General features: G+C 40.1%; 1 protein-coding gene across 2 annotated transcripts in view; it reads right to left on the bottom strand.

Annotated features, from left to right (window-relative positions):
- Positions 1-14,342: 14,342 nt before the first annotated feature.
- ANKRD45 (ankyrin repeat domain 45) overlaps positions 14,343-21,249 on the bottom strand; it is a 39,437-nt gene continuing 32,530 nt past the window's right edge. For both annotated transcript variants that reach the window (XM_006153348.3, XM_014589703.2), the window contains exons 5-6: positions 20,912-21,050; positions 14,343-15,176 (exon numbers count right to left, since the gene is read on the bottom strand). In XM_006153348.3, the coding sequence (XP_006153410.2) occupies positions 15,145-15,176; positions 20,912-21,050 (171 nt within the window). In that variant the 3' untranslated portion in view covers positions 14,343-15,144. The remainder of the gene's footprint in view (positions 15,177-20,911; positions 21,051-21,249) is intronic.

The raw sequence follows: 21,249 nt of genomic DNA, 5'->3' as shown, positions 1-21,249 counted from the left end.
GTGCTTGATTGAGACAATATACAGTGTACTCTGGATGGAAAATCTCATTTTGTATGCTGTAATGATGTACAGTGAATGAATGCAAATAAATAAATTAATAATAATTTTTAAAATTTAAGAATTATTTTATTTAACTTTATTTATTTATTTTAATTGAACCAGAGAGGAACAGAAAAAGAGCAAGTGAAAGAGAGAAAAAGAGGGAAAGTGAGAAAGCAAGCCACCAGATCCAGGATTTTAACCACAATTGCCCATGTGGGAGTCCAACACCCTTAACCATCACACTACCTGCCAGCCTCAAGAAAGTAGTTAAGGGACCAGTAGTTAGCGTAATGGCTATGTCGCTGGACTCCCACATAGTTGACCGTGGTTCGTGTCCTGGACCTGGTGGCTTAAAACTCACGCTGGGCGCATGTGCATGTGTGCCCAAGATCCTGAGAGGAGTACGGAGGAGAAGGGATTGCGGCATGGCCATCCCCCTGGGGGGTGATTTCTCGCTTTCTATCTCTCTGTCTCTCTCTGTCTGGCGAGCGCATGCGCCCTATAGCAAAAACCTCTCAAAAAAAAAAAGAGTAGTTAAAATTCTAGCAATCTAATTTTAGAAAGTCAGACACAACCTTCTTTTCATTTCTACATATGAAAAGAATCTTGAAAAAAATAAAGTGTATAAAAAAAATTTTTTGGAGAGATTTTTTCCTATAGGATGTGTGCGCTCACCAGAAAGACAGAGAGACAGAAAGCGAGAAATCACTCCCCAGGAGGGGATAGCCACACCGCAGTCCCTTCTCCTTCACTCTCCTCTTGAGATCTTGGGCATGCTTGTACACTCACCTGGCATGAGTTTAAGCCTCCAGGTCCGGGACTCAAACCACAGTCAACTGCATGGGAGTCCAGCAACATAGCCATTATGCTAACTGCTGGTCCCAAAAATTCATATTTTAATCATATAATTTACCTCATTGATAAGACTTGATTCAAAATACTAACAGGTAGTACTAAGAGCAATATTTGGCCATATTTTATATTCCAGGGATGACAGAAGACATCAAAGCTTTGAATAAATCTTCCAGGGTGCTAAAGCAGGCCTGAATGACAAGTCATCAATCCACAGCCAGCTTGATTTGAAATTAAATTAGAAGTATATCAAAAAACAAGATGCTTGGGACCAACAGTTAGCATAATGGCTATGTCACTGGACTCCCATGTGGTTGACCACAGTTCAAGTCCCAGACCCAGTGGCTTAAACTCACACCAGGCGTGTGTGCATGCATGCCCAAGATCCTGAGAGGAGGATGGAGGAGAAGGGATTGCGGCATGGCCATCCCCCTGGGGGGTGATTTCTCGCTTTCTGTCTCTCTGTCTTTCTGGCGAGCACACACACCCTATAGTAAAAACGTCTCCAAAAAGGCAGCTTTCTTTCTCACTCTTCTTCTCTCCCTTTCTCTCTCTCTCTCTGGTCAAATTAAAGAATAATAATAAATAAATAAATAAAATAAAATAAATAATTCAAAAAAATTTTTTAAACAAGATACTCATAGATTTAGTCTCCATTTTATCGCTCAGAATAATTACCAACTCTAAAACAATGATACTCTGCCATTTAAAAGCATCTGTATTATAGTGACTAAATCACATGTGACCGACCGCAGTTGGAGTCCCTGACACAGCAGCTTGAGAGAACACACTGGATGCATGTGCATGAATGCCCAAAATCCTGGGAGGAGAATGGAGAAGGGATTGTGGCATGGCCATCCCCACTGGGGAGTGACGCCTCACTTGATCTCTTTCTCTATCTCTGGCTAGCACCATACCCAAAAGCAAAAACTAAAAATAAATAAATAAATGAATAAATGAAAGAAAGAAAAAAGAAAAGAAGATAAAAAGAAAATAAGCTCCAAGAAGGCACATAATTATGTCTGATCAATCCTGCAGGTAGAATGAAGAGTACCTATCACATTTCTTTATTTTGGCATTTCATTAGTAGTAATAAAGTATTTGTTAAATGAATGCGAAGTGCTTAGAATAGTACCAGATACTTAATAAGAGCTGTACTGTGTTAGTATTATCTTTATTATAATAGTTCATTCCTACAATATTTTTAAATCTGAAATACCCATTCCCAAACAAAAAAGTCACATATCATTTTCTCATAATAATGATTTGTCACTCGTGACCATCATATAGGATCTAGGAATTATTTTTGTCATAAGCTAGGCTCACCCATGTACTCAGCTACTAAACTACCACTTTGAAGATACAAAGCATTCCTGTCCCCAACATTCTGCTGAAACCTTTCTCTGTCATCCACAAAAGCCTCATGTTGGTCATATTTAAAGTAGTATTTCGGGGGCCAGTCAGGTAGCTGCATAGTTTCAGTCCTGGACCTGGTGGCTTGAAAAAACAGTGCTGGACACCTGTATATGCCCAAAATCACACAAGGAGAATGAAGGAGAACAGAATGTGGTGTGGCCATCCTCTCTCTCTCTCTCTCTCTCTCTCTCTTTCTCTTTCCAGCGAGCACACATACCCTATAGCAAAAAATTTTAAATAAAATCTTAAAACATTAAGAAAAATAAAAGGAGCATTTGGAGGTTAGCTCTGAGCACAGCTGTTAAGCACTGTGTAGAGGGGAACAGAACCAATACAGCTGACTAAAGCTCAAATCTGGGTCCCAGGAGGCTTAAAAAATACACAGGGCAGGGCACGCATGTACATTACTCCCAAGATCCTGAGGAGATAAAGGAACAAAGGAAAAGGATTGAGTAGTAACCAGGCCCCAATAGGGGTGCTCTCTGTCTCTCTCTTTCTTATCTCTCTCTCATTTGCACAAAAGCCTTCTGGCATTAAAAAAAAAAAAAAAAAAGGAAGAAGGAAAGAAAAACAAGAAAAGTTGTATGGTTGATCCTCATCTTATTTGACCTCTGCAAGGATCCAACTTTGCAGCCTCGTTCCTCATTCTTGAACTCTCATTTCCTAAAGGTGAGTAATTGAAACTATTCTAACAACTGGTTTCTTTCTTTCAACATCCTGAAAAATACTACTTCCTTCCAGAGTTGCTGTAAGGAATAAGTAATGACTATGACAGCATTTTGTAAAGTGAGAAGCACATTTCAGGTGTTCAATACTGTCATCTCCTCTCAGCAGTAATGCTCACTGTGAACAGAAATAGTTACATTTGGAAGAGATTACATTTAAAAGTTTTGTTTTAATTTGCCAGAGGGCATGTGCACTCACCAGAGACAGAGAGAAGGAGGAAGGAAGAGAGAGAGAGAGAGAGAGAGAAAGTGAGAAAGCAATTTGTAGGGGGACTTTCAAAAATATTTGGAAGTCAAGGGACCAGCAATTAGCGTAATGGCTATGTGGCTGGACTTCCATGTAGTCGACTGCAGTTCACGTCCCGGACCCAGTGGCTTAAAACTCACTCCAGGCTCATGTGCGTGCGTGCCCAAGATCCCGAGAGGAGAATGGAGGAAAAGGGATTGTGGCATGGCCATTGCCCCCTGGGGGATGATTTCCTGCTTTCTGTCTCTCTGTCTCTCTCTGTCTGATGAGCGCACGTGCCCTATAGCAAAAACCTCTCAAAAAAAAAAAAAAATATATATATATACTTGGAAGTCAAGAGCTATACATGAACTCTTTCTTCATTTTGGCATTTCATTATAAAATCTTTATCCTCCTTTTGGCTATATAAAGGAAAAGTCACATATGAAGAAATTCAAAAAATAAAAATAGGCTAATGTATTACGGAAAGAGCACCTGCTGTGAAAGCAGGTATGGTGGTGCTCCATCTAAGCTCCCTCCTCACAACTGACATACCCATTGCTGACTGGCAGGAATTTAAGGATCTAAGTGGACTTTCATGGCTCTGCCTTTCACTGTGCAATGCTCCTGCCACACTCAAAGTCATCCCCTCTCAAGGGACAGCCCTTGGCCAATGACTGCAGATGCAGGGGTAGAAAAGCCTATCTCCTTTCTTGATGTGGGACAACTGGAGGGCTCTCCACTCCCTACAGATCAGCTGAGGGCCCAGTTGAGACGGTGGTGTGGGTCAGCTTCTCTCTCTGCCCAATCCTGTCTTTCTCACTTGCCCAACAAACCTTCTCTTCCCCATTCTCCCACCTCTTCCCTCTCAGAAGCTGTTTCCAGGAAACCAGTCTATGACTCCTTTGAATATGTAAACTTAGCACAGAGCAGTCATTTCATAGAACCTCACAACTTGCTACAAAATCCCAAACACATCATTGAAGCCTCCCTTGTGAATTTTATCTTCCTTATGTTGCAGTCGTCTGTGTACTGATCTTATCCCTCCAACTAGATGGTAAACTTCTAGAGGAAGTATGCTGTGCTCTTCTTGTCTCTGTGACTCTTAAGACTTCCAAAAGCAAGTTCTCTATGTTTATCTAGTCATTTCTTCATAGATGAAGAGACATGGGGTTGCTGTTTGCCTGGGATAAGAATAGAAGTAGGGATACCACCAGAAACCATGGGGAAAAGCATCTTATCCTTCAGTTTCTAAATTTAAAAAATACTTTTTTTTAAAGGATTATTTTATTGGGGCTGGCAGGTGGAATGGTTGTTGAGGATGCTGGACTCCCACATGACTGACTATGATTCAGGTCCCAGACCTGGTGGCTTGCTTTCTCACTTTCCCTCTCTATCTCTGTCTCTCCCTAGTCAAATTAAAAAATAATAAAGTTAAATAAAATACATTATTTTATTTATTCACTTGTTTTAATTTGACCAGAAAGGATCAGAGTGAAAGAGAAAGAGAGGGAAAGTGAGAAAGCAAGCCAGCAGCTCTGGGACTCAAACCGTGATCTGCCATGTGAGAGTCCAGTGCCTTTAACCACCACGCCACCTGCTGGCCCCAAGACTACTTATTTTTAAAGACAAGTTTGTATAGCTGTACAACAAAGAGACCTGGAAGTAGAATTGTCTGAACCAGTATCTTCTGCCCCCAAACTAAAACATTACTAGGAGATAGTGTCTCTATGCCACCCTCAGTCTGGGAGACCAGGAAGGAAGGGAGGAGCTATGGGCTGAGATTCCCTAATTATAAGCAGAGGTGACTGACATGCTGTGTTACCACTAAAGTAAGTCCTGAAGAATTCCTATAGGTCTAGAGTCAGGGCCCCAAAGAGAAGACCTTCAAGTTGCAAGACGTTTGTCAGAGAGCTGTGGAGTCTGAGCGACTGGAATACGAATGGGAAATCTGATGATCTCTCAGGAGTTATCAGCAGCCTGAGAGAGTTAGATACAGCAGAGTCCTGACCATAACCTCTATCCAGGGAACAGCCTTCAAGGACATAAGCTGCGGTGGCCAGAACAGGACTGGTCAGGTAAGATCCCTGGTCCCTTCTACTGCTACCTCAATTGGCCAATCACACCAGGAACACTATCATCCACTCCCACCTCTCTCCATAAAGGACTGGGCAATCACAGAAGGATCCTCTCCCCAACACTCTCGATGCCAACCCAAGGGTTAAAAAGGAATATCAGAAGCAGTGTGTGTGTGTGTGTGTGTGTGTGTGTGTGTGTGTGTAGTAACTAAATGCTCTAGTCCATCCCATTGCTAATAACAGGAACCACCCGAAACTAGGTGCTTCATCAAAATAAAGGCTTATTCAGCTCGTGGTTTGAAAGTCCAAGATCCAGAGGCCCTCTCTAGCAGGGTTCTTCTAGCTTTACCACAACGTGGTGGTGGGCAAGGAAGCAGGGTCTGTGTCCATGCCTGTGTCTCTCTCATTCCCTCTCCCTGTAAACCTACCAGGAGGCAATCGTAGGGGCCCCGCCCTGATGACTAACCCTAATCTCCTCCCCAAAGCCCTATCTTTTGACGCAAAAAATGGATCAAGTTTACACCCTCTTAATCCTATAACAATGATTCAAACATACGTTTTTGGGAGACACTGTCAAACTACAACGATAACCTAATAACCCTGAACTGACCTGAGAACTCACTGGATTAGAAAGAATTTATCTGTACATAAGGTAAATTCACCAGAGCAAAGTATAATAAAGTCAGTTCTAGAAATAAAATTTCATTTTTGAGTACTCAGATATGGACATTATATAGTGAGTTTCAGGAATTTGGGCTCTGGAAAATTTTGTTTACTTCTTCACTATTTGAAACTTTTATAATACTCAAGCATTGGCTTTATAATTTAAAACAAAATCAAAACCCAACCCTAAATTGGATGTGGTGGTACAGTACATTTGTTTAACCTAGCATCACCACAAACACGTGAGTAATGCAGTGAGCTGGGATGTTACGACGGAGGTTTTCCGCATGGTGATCCTTTGGGACCACTGCTGTAAATGTGGCTTATCACTGACCACAACGTCATTATGTGGTACATGACTACCTCACAGGTTGTATTAATGTTAATGGTGTATGGTAAGTGCTTAATAAGTGGCTCTATCACAGCTAGGATGATAATGAATGATGATGAAAGTCAGCAAAATTTTCACGAGTTGATCTGGTCTCGTCCTGCTCAACCTTTAACATATGTAAGAACCGCCTGGAGAACATGTTGACACCATTTCATGGCTCTCACCTCCAGAAATGTAATCAAAAGGTTGGGGTGGGCCCATGAATTTGCATTTCTATAAATCTCATCTCGTGGGGAATACAGATGCTGGTCTACCCTGTACCATTTTACAGAAAAACAAAACAAAACAAAAAAACCTTGAAAAATAAACACTTTTCCCAGTTGCAAACAAGCTATTCTCAATACCTAAATAACAACACAGGTTTCCTGTTTCCATGGCCAGAACTCACTTTGCTGTACCTCACAGCTTCCCAATTCTAACCCTGGGCTTGAAAACCTAAGTTCAGCCAGCAGGAACCTTTAAAATATAATTGTTATCTTACAAAATTCACTGCAAATAAGATAAATATGAAATCTATGGTGGGAAATCTAAAATACTTGATGTCTCTATATCCAATAAGCCCAATCAAATGTTGGTATACAGACAAAAACATTGTTAAGAACCTGGGATCAATGAGCTTAACTCTTTGAGGGTAAAGGAGCAAGGACACGTGCCCTGTTCCTCGTTCTCTGCAGGTACAGACCATTCTGGAATTCAATTTCACTACGCCAGTTCCAATATCCCATTTCCCTCTCTGGACTCCCTCCAAATTCCAAATGGCAAATGGTAAACAAGATCAAAGGGAACCAGCAGTTAGCAAAATGGCCATGTCGCTGAACTCCCATGTAGTCGACCACAGTTCAAGTCTTGACCCAGTGGCTTCAACTCATGCTGGGCGCGTGTGCGTGCATGCCCAAGACCCCCAGAGGAGAATGGAGGAGAAGGGACTGTGGCATGGCCATCCCCCCTGGGGGGTGATTTCTCGCTTTCTATCTCTCTGTCTCTCTTTGTCTTTCCGGCGAGCACACGTGCCCTATACCAAAAACCTCTCAAAAAAGAAAAAAAAAATCAAAGGAAAAGACTAAAGTTGAGGTTTGGAGACCAACAGATGGCGTAATGGTTACATTGCCAGACTCCCATGTAGTTGACAGTGGTTCAAGTCCTGGACCCAGAGGCTTAAAATTCACTTGGGGCAGCAGTTGGCATAATGGCTATGTCGCTGGGCTCTCGGTGCCTTAAACTCATGTCACGTGCATGTGCGTGCGTGCCCAAGATCCTGAGAGGAGAATGGAGGAGCCATGGCCATCCCCCCGGTGGGTGATTTCTCTCTTTCTGTCTCTCTTTCTCTGTCTTTCTGGCAAGCATACATGCCAAAAAGACACTGGTACTCAGGGCACATGGGCCTTGCCCATGCCTGCCCAAAATCCCAAGAGGAGAATAGAGGAGAAGGGATTGTGGTGTGGCCAACCCTCTGAGGGGGGTGATTTCTCACTTATTGTCTCTCAGGTGAGCAAACGCACACTATAGCAAAAAAACCTAAAAAAAAATTTTTTTTAAAGTCAAGGTTTGAGCATACAGTGCCTTTGACTGATTCAAAAAATATTCCCTTTGATGACAATGTGTATGATAATTTCTTTAACTGGACTAATATGCAGTATATTCCTCCTGGAAAAATTCATTTTGCATGCTGTAATGACATACAGTGATTGAATGTATATATAAAAAAGATATTAAAGCCTGACCACAAGGCACATAGCTCAGCATATAAATAACAGGCTGATTTTGGCCCCCAAGCCCCACTTCAGCTGGTGCCCTCCTGTAGGAGAGAGCCCGCACACGTTTATGGTCCTAAGAACGACTAGTTCTATTTTTCTTTGCAGCTAGCTTTGACCTCAAAACTCCTAGAGGTTTCTAAGGCATCTTCAATAATATTTAAATAAACCTTTAGCCTATTGCTTTGCACTTGTTCAGTCTACAGATCACAGTGATTTTGGTATGAAGAAGGGTGGACCAGAAAAGAGATTCAAACCCCTTTGCTGTCCCTCACAGAGCCCTTCTGACCCTTGGCATCTTCCAACCCTGCTATCCTCACATTAATGCATCTCAAATTGGGTTCTACAAACTACCAAGACCAGAGAAATGTTCTTCCAAAGCTAAGCAGGTTCAGAGTTGAAATCGAGATGAAGGCTCTCAAAATCCAAAGAACAATGCTCAGCTCTGCACTGTTTACCGAAATCAATTCTGCCAACTGACATAGCCTCTGAAAGTCATTTTCATGCTGTTTCCCATTGGTTTCCTGCCAACTTGCTTTCATTCTGATTGGCTACATGCAGTATTCCTAACTCCAATCCAAAGAAGCTAAGTGATGTAGTTCCAAGGAAGCTTGCACTGACTAAAACTCAAGCTGTATCTACACCCACAGCTACTGTAACTCATTTTATTTGCCTAACGTAAGCAGAAATCGTCAAAAATATTAACCACATAAACAGATTATCCTAGATTTTTTTGTTATGCAACTCCATCCAGTTCAGACCTAACCCTCTTAAACAATACCCTTTTTCCTTTTTTTCATTCATCCTTTTCTATTTTCTTTTTAACTTTTCTCACTCCCATTTTCCCCTAGTTCCTATTTGTTACTGGCATTTTGTTCTTCATGTGAAGAGACAATGTCATATATTGTTCATGGGAATTTAACTTTTTTTAATTAGGATTTTTTTTTCGATAGGGTGCATGTGTTCACCAAAAGAAGACAGTGAGAAAGAGAGAGAGAGAATGTGAGAAATCACCCGCTGAGGGTGATGACCATGCCACAATCCCTTTTCCATTCTCCTCTCAGGATTCCAAAATCCTGAGGGTACTGGGTACTCACTCAGGTACATGTGCCTGGTGTGGGTTTTTGTTGTTTGCTTTTGTTTTCAAGTTGCAGGGTCCAGGACTCAAACCAAGTAGTTGGCCATGTAGAACAGCTATCTTAACCTCCTTGCCACTTGCTGGCCCTGAGTTCAATAGAGCCCGTTCACCTTTAAATGACTCCAAACCTATCTCCATATCTGTGATGCCCCACATTCTGAGATACTTAACATATTTTGCCTCAGATCTAATCACTAAAATGAATACAGTATAAATATTAAACAAATGTACATAAATCATCATTTTGCAGGTTGTTTTCAAGGAATAGCTAATCCGAGACAATAATATTGACCCTCTAATTCCTATGCCACACTAATCAAGATTGCTGCCTATCCACTCCCCAAGAGCACCAGAAGAATATCAGAGCGGTAAGATCACTGAATCTATCCATCATCTGCATCACCATGTACCAAGGAGCCTTTGACAAAGCAAAGTCGCATTTCCTACTTGAGAGTTTCAGTCATTAAGTTTCTGTCTGGCCCTGACTATAATAACTACCAGTGGCACCCACATACCACTCCCCAAAATATTCTTTACAACTTCTTTTTGTTTTTTAAAAGAGATTTTCACTACAGAGTGTGTGTGCTCACCAGAGAGACAGAGAGTGACAAAAACAGAAAGTGAGAAATCACCCCCCAGGGGGGATGACCATGCTGCAATCCCTTCTCCATCCTCCTCTTGAGATTTTGGGCACACACGCACTTGCAGCCCATGTAAGTTTTAAACTACCTGGTCTGGGACTCAAACCATGGTCAACTACATGAGAGTCCAGTGACGTAACCATTAAGTCATCTGCTGGTCCCTACAATTTTATTTTTTATATAGACTGCTATGAATCTTTTGAGTCACTGGGCCCATCTCTACCATAAGCGCCAGGAACTGTGTATTTTAAGAAAGGTGTTTTTGGACCAGCAGATGGTGTAATGGTTACGGTGCTGGACTCCCATGTCATCCACTACAGTTCAAGTCCCAGACCTAGTGGCTTAAAACTCACACTGGGTGTGTATGTGTGTGTGTGTGCCCATAATTCTGAGGGGAGGATGGAAGAGAAGGGATTGTGGCATGGCCACCTCCCGGGGGGGGCGGGGTGGGGCAGGGTGAGTGATTTCTCACTTTCTGTTTCTCTCTGTCTCTCTGGCAAGCACATGCACCCTATAGGAAAATTCTCTCTTAAAAAAAAAAAAAAAAAACATTATCTTCTCTGGCTTCTGCCTACCATCCAGACCCAAAGCCTATGCTGTGTGTTTCAGATTTTATTATGTTGATTTCTATTTCCAAGTAACAAAATGTGTATATGTAAAACAAACACGCACAAAACTGAGTAAGTAAAACAACAATCATTTATTTAGTTCACGATCTGCAGTTCTGCCAGGCTCAGTAAGAAGGCTTATTTTCAGACCATACAGCTTCAGCTGGGTGACGTGATCAGAGGACCCAGTTCCAAGACAGTTCACTCTGTCTGGCATATTGGGGTGACAGCTGGCTAGAGCTCAGACAGGAATATAGACTGGAGTCTTAGTTCTTTTCCATGGGGGTCTCTTCAGAGGCTGGTTTCTAAGAGCAAACATCTCAAGAGAATTGGATAGAAGCTGCATCACCATTTATGATCTTGCTTTGGAACTGTATAGAATCACTTCCACTGTAGTCACCAGCCAACCTAGATTTAAGAGGAGAGAATAGGCCTGCCTCTCTTTGTGAACAGTGTCATGACCACATTGTAAGAAGAAAATGTGGAATGGGCAATGTGGACATTTTAGAAAATACAACCTACCACGTATTAGATAGTATCAGACATTAAGGTAACAGTCAGTCCTTTACAATTTGGGGCATTGTGTTAACCTAAATAGCAGTCTGCCTGTTTTAGTTTGGTCTGAAGCAGTAGTTCACAAGGCTGGACCACATGTCAGATCTGATTCATGACAAAAGTTCCATCATGCATGGTAAAGTGAGAAAAAGAAATATAACATAAAGGTCTATAATAGCTTAATTTACTCAACTTAAAAGTTCGAGCCTTATGCTGAGCTATCTTCCCTTCTTCTCTGGTGTTAGGATGTCTTTTACTAAGTGATATTAATAGTGGACAGCAGTTATCTCCTTAATGATATCATATCAGTTTCTCCTCCCCCTTTTTTCTTACATTTCTTGTGATCGATGAAATACAGAAGTCTAAAGAACCACTATCTAAAAGTTACTATAGCCTTGGGTTTAACCTTTGATTGACTTCCTTTCAAATAATGTGAGGCTTTCTTGATTTCTAGTACGCACTTGAAATAGTAATTAGTCTATGGATGCTCAGAAAAAGTCATGCAGCTACCAGATAACAGTTCAAACTTGAAGCATAAGGGCATTTTAACTGTACCATGAATTTATAATTCAATACAACAACAGTAACAAGTGGTACTACAGCTCTCAAAACAGACTAAAGTTATAGATAGATAGATATAAGAAAATGTTCAAATACTCACATCAATGAAACCTTTAAAGCAAGATTCAGGAATCCCTTTGTAATCACTGGGTTCACATGCCTGAAGAGTGATGTGACATTCAAGATGAAGGTTTAGAAAACAGAAGGTCAGAGAGAAACTACATACAAAGTCATAATGTTGGCTGTAGCTTGTCTACCGAACGAGTTGACATAAGAAAGATGGAGACAAGCTTTGGTAATCCTAAAGGAGAACAAGCTTTATAAATGCATGAGGAGATAATGAGTTCTATAAATAAGGTAGTACTAAAAGAGAATTCGTTCAACTATCATTTACTAAATTACTATCTTACAGACTCATTAAGTATGAGAAAAAAGGCAAAGTCCCTGCCCTCAAAAAGTCTACGCTTAAGGGACCAGCAGTTAGCGTAATGGCTATGTCACTGAACTCCCATGGAGCCGACCGCGGTTCGAGTCCTGGACCTGGTGGCTTAAACTCATGCCAGGTGAGTGTACGTGCATGTCCAAGATCCCGAGAGGAGAATGGAGGAGAAGGATTGTGGAGTGGCCATCCCCCCTGGGGAGTGATTTCTCGCTTTCTATCTCTCTGTCTCTGTCTTTCTGGTGAGCACATGTGCCCTATAGCAAAAAACTCTCGAAAAAAAATTTTTTAAAGTCTATGCTTCACATGGAGAGACAAATATGCAAACAGTTGAATAGAATACACCATGAGTCACTTAGCACTGGGAGTACCCCAATGAAAGAAGGATTAACTCTTTGTAATATTGGGAATACAGAAAGTCATGGGGTGGAGAATTACAGATTGCTTTTCCAAAGGTCACAATTGAATTTTGACAAGTCCCCAAAGGTGGGGGAAAGATAAAGAAGATGAGTTGGTGAAGGAGTTAGAAAAGTAATTCGTAAGAAAGTAGAGAAAACATGATTGGCATGAAGGTACCAATACAAGGAGTCTCAAAAATACAGCATTAGTAAATGTATCAAAAGTTACAAATAGTTTGACTCTTGGTAGAGAAGAGCATTCCCTTACAAACAGGAAGAGAGGTTTATTTTATACGAATGGGTCTCCAGAAATTCCTCAGTCTTACGTGCCCTATAGCAAAAAACTCTCGAAAAAAAATTTTTTAAAGTCTATGCTTCACATGGAGAGACAAATATGCAAACAGTTGAATAGAATACACCATGAGTCACTTAGCACTGGGAGTACCCCAATGAAAGAAGGATTAACTCTTCGTAATATTGGGAATACAGAAAGTCATGGGGTGGAGAATTACAGATTGCTTTTCCAAAGGTCACAATTGAATTTTGACAAGTCCCCAAAGGTGGGGGAAAGATAAAGAAGATGAGTTGGTGAAGGAGTTAGAAAAGTAATTCGTAAGAAAGTAGAGAAAACATGATTGGCATGAAGGTACCAATACAAGGAGTCTCAAAAATACAGCATTAGTAAATGTATCAAAAGTTACAAATAGTTTGACTCTTGGTAGAGAAGAGCATTCCCTTACAAACAGGAAGAGAGGTTTATTTTATACGAATGGGTCTCCAGAAATTCCTCAGTCTTAACTAGGAATTATTGAAATTAGATCCAAGAATCTTTCTCTAATCACCCGGAACACATGCCTGGAAAGTAATGTTGTATTCACGATCAAGGCCCAGAAAATACAGGGTTAAAATAGAAACAACAAAAACGGCACCTGGATTTTTCTTAAATTATTGCAATACCTAAGGATACAGGACTTCTCACAATGAACTGTATAAAGAGAAGGAGCGACACAGGTCTACCTCTTTGTACCACTCCATAAATATCCATTGGGTCTACCAAAGATGGGGGTGGGCATTATTTTCCTGTTCTTTTGCCTAAGAAAACTGAAACTAACCTGCTCAAACATTAAAAGTATCTGAGGTCAGGGGAAAAAAAAACTAAAAACTTAAAATTCAGGATACATTAAAACAGAGTTACCTCAAAACCATGATTGAGAATATGTCAACCAACAAGGTATTACTGAATTGCTCATTTATTTTCCTTCCCCTCTATGATAAAAAAACTAGATTTTGGGACTAGCAGTTAGCGTAATGGCTATGTCGCTGGACTCCCATGTAGTCGACCACGGTTCGAGTCCCGGACCCCGTGGCTTGAACTCACGCTGGGTGCGTGTGTATGCGTGCTCAAGATCCCGAGAGGAGTGGAGGAGAAGGGACTGCGGCTTGGCCATCCCCCCTGGGGGATGATTTCTCGCTTTCTGTCTCTCTGTCTCTCTCTTTCTGGTGAGTGCTATCTATAGCAAATCTCAAAAAAAAAAAAAAAAACTAGATTTCAAAGTGGGACAAAGAAGTGAAAGTCATAAGAACAAAAAATAAAAGCTTTTTTTTTTTTCTTAATAAAAAAAGTTTTATTTTCTGTAAAACTTTTCAAGAAAGTCACAAAGTAACAGGGATAGGAGCTTGATTGAATAAATAGAAATAGAGGCCCTTCCAGATTGCCAGTATGAAATTATAATTTTTTAAAATTTTATTATTGTTATTATTATTATTTTAATTTGATCGAGGAGGAAAAATGAGAGAGAGAGAGAAAAAAATTGAGAAAGCAAGCTGCCAGGTCTAGGACTTGAATTATGGTTGGCCATGTAGGAGTCCAGCGCTTTAACCACCACACCACTGGCTGGCCCGAAACTATATTTTAAACCTAGGAAATATGACAAAACAAGAGAGAAAAATGGCATGAAGTCCAGTTATCTGCAGGTTTCAAGCTTCAGAATAGGGGAAATCTTCTAAATATAAAACTACAGATTTGTGTTTATCTTAAAGATAGAAAGAAGTAAAAGATAAATAGGGGGTTACTCAGAGATGATATCTCATCTTACAGTTGAATTTTAATTTAATTATAAAAAGTAAGAGTTGTTATCAGAGGACCCTGATCTAAATAATTCTTGATATTTTCTTGCTCTAGAATGACATCCCACAACATTTCTTTTGGAGAGAGGGAAAACATTTTTCCTTAGGAACCAGCAAAATATGTCTTTTTTAAATGGAATTCCTAAGTCAGATGGAAATTTCCTACTTTGGTTACACAGTAAATTATGATATTCTCTATATTGCTTTTAAAACATCTCCCTAGTCTTTGTGAATGGTTTCTACCCAAGTGCTTTCTGTAAGGATTATGTAAACTTGTTTGGGGCTGTGCTTAAAGGGGCAGAAGCAAAGCCAGAAGTCTGCCCAGACATGGGCAGGCTGAAAAGGGTAAAACAACACAAGAGTGATTTAATTTTTCACTTAAACACTTTTATGAAACCCTACATCTATGCATATTTTCTTGATTTCAGGTGCCATGAATAGGTTTGTCTTTACCTATCCCAGAAGAAAATGTGACCTTTACAAAATAAATGTTTAGTAGACAGTATAATCTTGAGTTCTCTTCTGACCATGGCTTAGTTTACAGATTTGGCACTTTTCACTTGACCTGAAAAGAAACAGATTTTAAAATTATATTCAATTAGTTTGTAATGTGAAACAAAATGGAGTAGGCTTTTTTTTCTAATCTCTTATTTATTTATTTATTTATTTTTATTTACATTTATTAATTGAAGTAGGCTTTTTAAACAACAGGCACAGGATAAATCAGTATACCCAAGCCTGAACCAGCTATTAATTAAACCCTAGTGTGGTTGGTATACCAATTCAAATATCTTCTCTTTTTCTTTCCTTTGACATGTAAAGTTATACAGTCACATTCCCCATATACGAGCATCATGCCCTTAGTTCTGCCACTGACTAGATTAACTTCAAAGAAACTACTGAATTTCTCTTGTCTTAACTTTCTTCATTATAAAATGAAGGTCATTCCAAAGGTTCCATCAAGATCTAACATTCTACAGCATGAAAGTGCTTGGAGGAGATGTAAGATAGGAAAATTGGGGAAAGAGGCAATTCTTCTCCAGAGGTGAGAAGGGAAAGAAAGGGAGCTGCTGGGCAAGGCTAATGGTAGTGGTGGAGCAGGTGGAAACCCAACTGTATAACAAATAATTCAGGTCTTAATCATCTCACTCCTAGAACACACTGGTCTAGCTTTCCCTAGTCTCCTCTCCTTCCTACCCATTTATAAAGAAAGTCAGCTTATTTTCCCCTAATCTCTCCCACCCAAAGTCCTTTAATGGCATCTTACTGTCAAAAAAATAAATAAAACTCAAACTTCTAAGGCTATGATCCAGAAGTTTTAAAAACATGATTACAAGTTAACATTAAGATCTTATTTTCTATTGTTCCTTAACACAGACTTAACTACTGTCAGCCAAATGGGTACTGGTCACTTTCTTATAGCCATGTTTAAACATTTTATCATCATATTGTGCTCTCATTTTGGAATTTCCTTCATATTCTACTCTGGATCTGCATCCTTTCAGGCAATTCACTTTTTTTTGTTTTGTTTTGTTTCATTTTTAGGTTTTTTCCATAGGGCACATGTGCTCACCAGAGAGGCGAGAGAGAGAGAGAAAGTGAGAAAACACCACCCAAGGGTGATGGCCACACTGCACTTCCTTCTCCTCCATTCTCCTCTTGGAATTTTGGGCATGCACGCATGCACATGTACCCAGCGTTATTTTCAAGCCACCATGTCCAAGACTCGAACCACGATGAGCCATGTGGGAATCCAACCAACTCAACTGCCACACCACCTGCTGGCCCCAAGCAATTCCTCTTTTTTTATTTTTAGTTTTTAATTTGCTACAGTGCACATGTGCTTGCTAGAGAGAAAGAAAGTGAGAATGCACGCCCCAGGGGGAAATGGCCACATCACAGTCCCTTCTCCTTCATTTTTCTTTTGGGATTGTGCGCACGCACATAGTCATACACCACACACACACACACACACACACACACACACACACACACACACGTCCAGGGTGTTTCTCAAGCCACAAGGTCCAGGACTTGAATTGCACAGTTGGCTATTTGGGATCTAGCCACCTTAATCCCTGTCACCTGCTGGCCCCAGTTCCTCTTTCTTCATAATTCATTCTCTTTATACTTGGACTTCTCTGAACACACACAGCACTTATTTCATCTCTTCAGGTATATGTTTTACTCACAGACTATATGGTAGGCTCCTTAAAGACAGGGACAGTCTACCCTTCAGAGTACCGTGAGAGTACTACGTGTATACTCGATAGATACTAGAAGTAAGGCTATTCTGTCACCCCATCTAGACTAGACTAAGTGTTTTAATCCCTTAAAATCTACAATCCCTTTTAATAAACATAAAAATCTTAAGTAGTAAAAATCTACATGCAAAACTTGAAATTGTACCCCCTATCTCATGCCACATTAAAAAAGAAACAGACAAAAACTCAAAATGGATCATAGAACTAAATGTAAGAGCTAAAACTAAAAACTAAAATGCTTAGAAGAAAATGTAGAATTAGGGACCAGCAGTTAGCATAGTGGCTATGTCGCTGAACTCCCATGTAGCCGACTGCGGGTCAAGTCCCGGCCCAGGTGACTTAAATTCACACTGGGTGCATGTGCGTGCATGCCCAAAATCCCGAGAGGAGAATGGAGGAGAAAGGATTGTGGTGTGGCTATCCCCCCGGGGGCTGATTTCTCACTTTCTATCTCTCTGTCTCTCTCTGTCTTTCTGGCAAGCGCGTGCGCTCTATAGCAAAAACCTCTCCAAAAAAAAATGTATAGTTATATCGTGGTGACTGTGGATTAGTTGATGCTTTCTTAAATGTGACACAGAAAGCCTAAGCAACAAAAGGAAAACAGACAAATTGGACTGTATCAAAATTAGTTACTTGTACTTCAAAACACATACTTAAGAAAATGAAGAGGGCTAGTCCCATGATCCATTAGTCAAGAGCTAGACAGCCAACCACACAGTTCAATTCCTAGCCCCAGTGGCTTGAAAAACATATATGCTGGGCATATATGTGTGTGTGCCCCAAATCCCAACAGGATAGAGAGCTGGAGGAGGAGGCATTGCTGCATGGCCACATCCCACTCTTTTCTTTGTCTCTCTGTCTGTGGCAAGTGCACATGCCCTCTGGCAAATAAAAAAAGGAAATGCAAATATAATCCAAAGAATGGAAGAAATTATCGATATAATATTTGTAATAAGAGACTTGTATCTAGAATACACAAAGAACACTCACAAATAAACAATAAAGAATGAAAACAAACACAACAAAATGTTTGCAAAGCAAGTTTTGTGGAGGTGATTCTCTTTCTCCTCTCTCTTATATGAGTAACATGTAAATTATAGAGTAAAATTCTCTATAATGAATTTATTTTATAATTGCCAGAGGTTCCATGTACTGCAGAGAGACAGAGAGAGGACACATCCCTTAATGGGACAAGGTCATGCTGCAATCACTTCTCCACCATTTCTCCATCCTGTCAGGATGTGAGGCAAATATACATGTGTGCCCAGCATGTTTTTCAAGATGCTGAGTTCAGGATTTGAACAATGGTCAGCTACATGGGATCCAGCTTCCTTTACAACTAGGCCCATGTGGTCGGATCACAAATTTTTTAAAAATTAAAAAATGAAATAAAAACAAATAAATAATTTAAATAGACATTTCTCTAGAAAAAAAAAATTTCAGTAAGCACATGAAAAGGTGCTTAATATTATTAATTAGGGAAGTACAAATCAAAACTGCATTTACAGGACCAGCAGATGGCGTAGCAGTTAAGTCATTGGACTCCAATGTGTGGACCACAGTTGGAGTCTCAGACCCATTGACTTGATGTGTTGACCACAGTTGGAGTCTCAGACCCATTGACTTCAAACTCATGCTGGGTCCTGTGTGTGTCCATGCCCAAGATCCCAGGAAGAGAATGGAGGAGAAAGGACTGCGGTGTAGCCATCCTCCCTGGGGGGCGGGGAGGGGGTGATTTCTCACTTTCTATCTGCCTCTCTGGCAAGCACATGTGTCAGATGCATCCTACAGTAAAAATCTCTCCAAAACAAAAAAACTACATTAAGATACTACTTCATACCCACTAGGATGGCTCAATTTTTTTTTTTTAATGGAGAGGGGGCAGGTGGTAACACAGCAATTATGCAATCGAACCCACGGTGAGAGGGTACCCATTTGTATCCTGGGGCTTCCCTGTACATGCCAGTTCAACATGCCTGTGCACTGGGCTAGTTGAGCTGAAGGTGGATGAACGCATGGGGACCATGTTGTGATTCACTCTCTCACTCTCTCTCTCTCTTGGAAGAAGTAAGCTTTGAAAAAAATAAATAAATGACAGTCACAAATATTGACAAAGATCTGGAAGAACTGGAATCATAATATATTGCTAGTGAGAAAAGAAAATAGAAAATAGTTCAGCAGTTTCTCTGAAGTTAGATATAGAGTTACCATATGACCCAGCAATTTTACTATTTGTATACAACAGAAAATGAAAACATATGGCAACACAAAAAATTTCATACAACAGATCATGGTATTTTTTTTTAAGAGAGATTTTGACTATAAGGTACATGCACTCATCGGAGAGACAGAGAGACAGAAACTGATAAATCACCTCCTAGGGGAGATGGCCATGCTGCAATCCCTTCTCCACCATTCTCCTCTCAGGATCTTGGGCACACAGGCACACACACCCAGCATGAGTTTTAAGCCCCCAGGTCTGGGACTCGAACCATGGTTGACTATGTGGGAGTCTAGCAACATAACCATTACACCATCTGCTGGTCCCTCATTGCAGAATTATTATAATAGCCGAAATAGTGGAAACTTCAATGTTCACAACTGATGAATGAACTAAATCTGTATCCATACAATGGAATATTATTTGGCTATAAAAAGGAACACAATACTGAAACATGCCATGTATGACATGGGTGAACCTTAAAAACATCATGAATGAAAGAAGCCAACCACAAAAGACAACATATGTTGTACGATTCTATTTATTAAATGTTCGGGACAGGCAAATCCATTAGTGACTGCCACCGCTTGGGGGAGGGAGGAATGGGAAATGACTGTTAACAGGTATAAAGTTTCTTCTGAGGGTAGTAAAATGTTCTAAATTAGATAATGATTACAATCATACAACTTTGTGAATCTATTAAAAACCACTGAATTGTACCCTTTAAAATGGTGAATTGTGTCTATGAGAATTGCACAGGTGTCCCCTTACCCACAGTTTTACTTTCTGTGGCTTCAGTTACTCATGATCAACTGCAGTTTGAAAATGGGCGAGTATGGTGTAATAAGATATCTTCAGAGACAGAGACCATATTTCTAACTTTTGCTATAGTATATTGTCATAATTTTTCTATTTTACTATTAGCTATTGTTAGTCTCTTACTGTGCCTAATTTATAAATTAAACTTTATCATAGGTATGTATGTATAAGAAAAAACATACTATATATATATAGGATTTGGCACCATTCACATTTTCAGGCATCTCCTGAGGATTGTTACATAACTCCATAAATAAGGGGGGACTACTGCATCTCAAAAAAATCTTTAAATCTTTTGTAAGCCTGCCATTAAGATTCTGAATATGAGGGGCCAGGAGGTGGCATGGTGGTTAAGGTGCTGGACTCCTACATGGCCCACCACATTCAAGTCTCAGACCTGGTGACTTGAAAACCATGCTGGGTACATGTGTATGCATGCCCAAAATCCCAGAAGGAGAATGGAAGAGAAGGGATTGTGGTGTGGCCATCTCCTCTCAGGGGTGATTTCTTACTTTCCCTCTCTCAGTCTCCCTTTGGCAGTCACATGTGCTCTATAGCAAAAACCTATAAGAGAACATTCTAAAGACATAAACCCCTCCCATTCTCAAGATGGTACTCCCACAGTTGGATTTTTCTCCCAATATAGGATTATATACTGAAAATGCTTTTTCTAATTCTTCCACCTTATCTCCCAGGACATGCTTTCCGAGTTGATAATCATTGTTCAAAAATCAAAGTACAGTGATTACATAAAATTTATGACTGACAATGGTAATAATAAGATTCGCATTAGGCAGTCCCTACAAAAAAACGTATTATTTTTATTAGTCATAATACTGAGACTAATAATGAGACTATGAAGCTGTATCGTGAATTAGTGCTTGTATTAAGGTTAAACTTAATGAAGATTGCTGCAGTCAGAGTATCTCAGAAATAACAACACAAGCAAATTTTCATCTTTACTAATATACAAACCACCATTTACTCAAAACTTACGTGGTGTAGCCATTTTTGTGAAGATGGGAGTTACAATTTCTTCCAGTTGTTGTCTCTGCTCAAAAAGCTCATCGATGGGAGCTTCTGGGTGGGTTTCCAACCACTCATTTTTCGCACGGCACGCATTGAGGATGGTGTTCTAGGGATGGAAACAGAGAATTTACCTTCCACTTACTTATTGAGAATTAAAATTCTATGATGTCTTTAAACCAGCACTGTCCAACAGAACTATCTGTGATGATAGAAATATTCTATATCTGCACTGTCCCATATAGTGGCTTAATCAATATACAGAAATGTTGAGTCTGCATGCTCCTTGACTTAAAATAGGATTATTT

The sequence above is a fragment of the Tupaia chinensis genome, unplaced genomic scaffold, assembly GCF_000334495.1.
Source record: "Tupaia chinensis unplaced genomic scaffold, TupChi_1.0 Scaffold000369_1, whole genome shotgun sequence".
NCBI classification, from domain to species: domain Eukaryota; kingdom Metazoa; phylum Chordata; class Mammalia; order Scandentia; family Tupaiidae; genus Tupaia; species Tupaia belangeri.
Note: the sequence above shows the minus strand (reverse complement) of the source record. Positions and strands in the feature narration are given on the sequence as shown.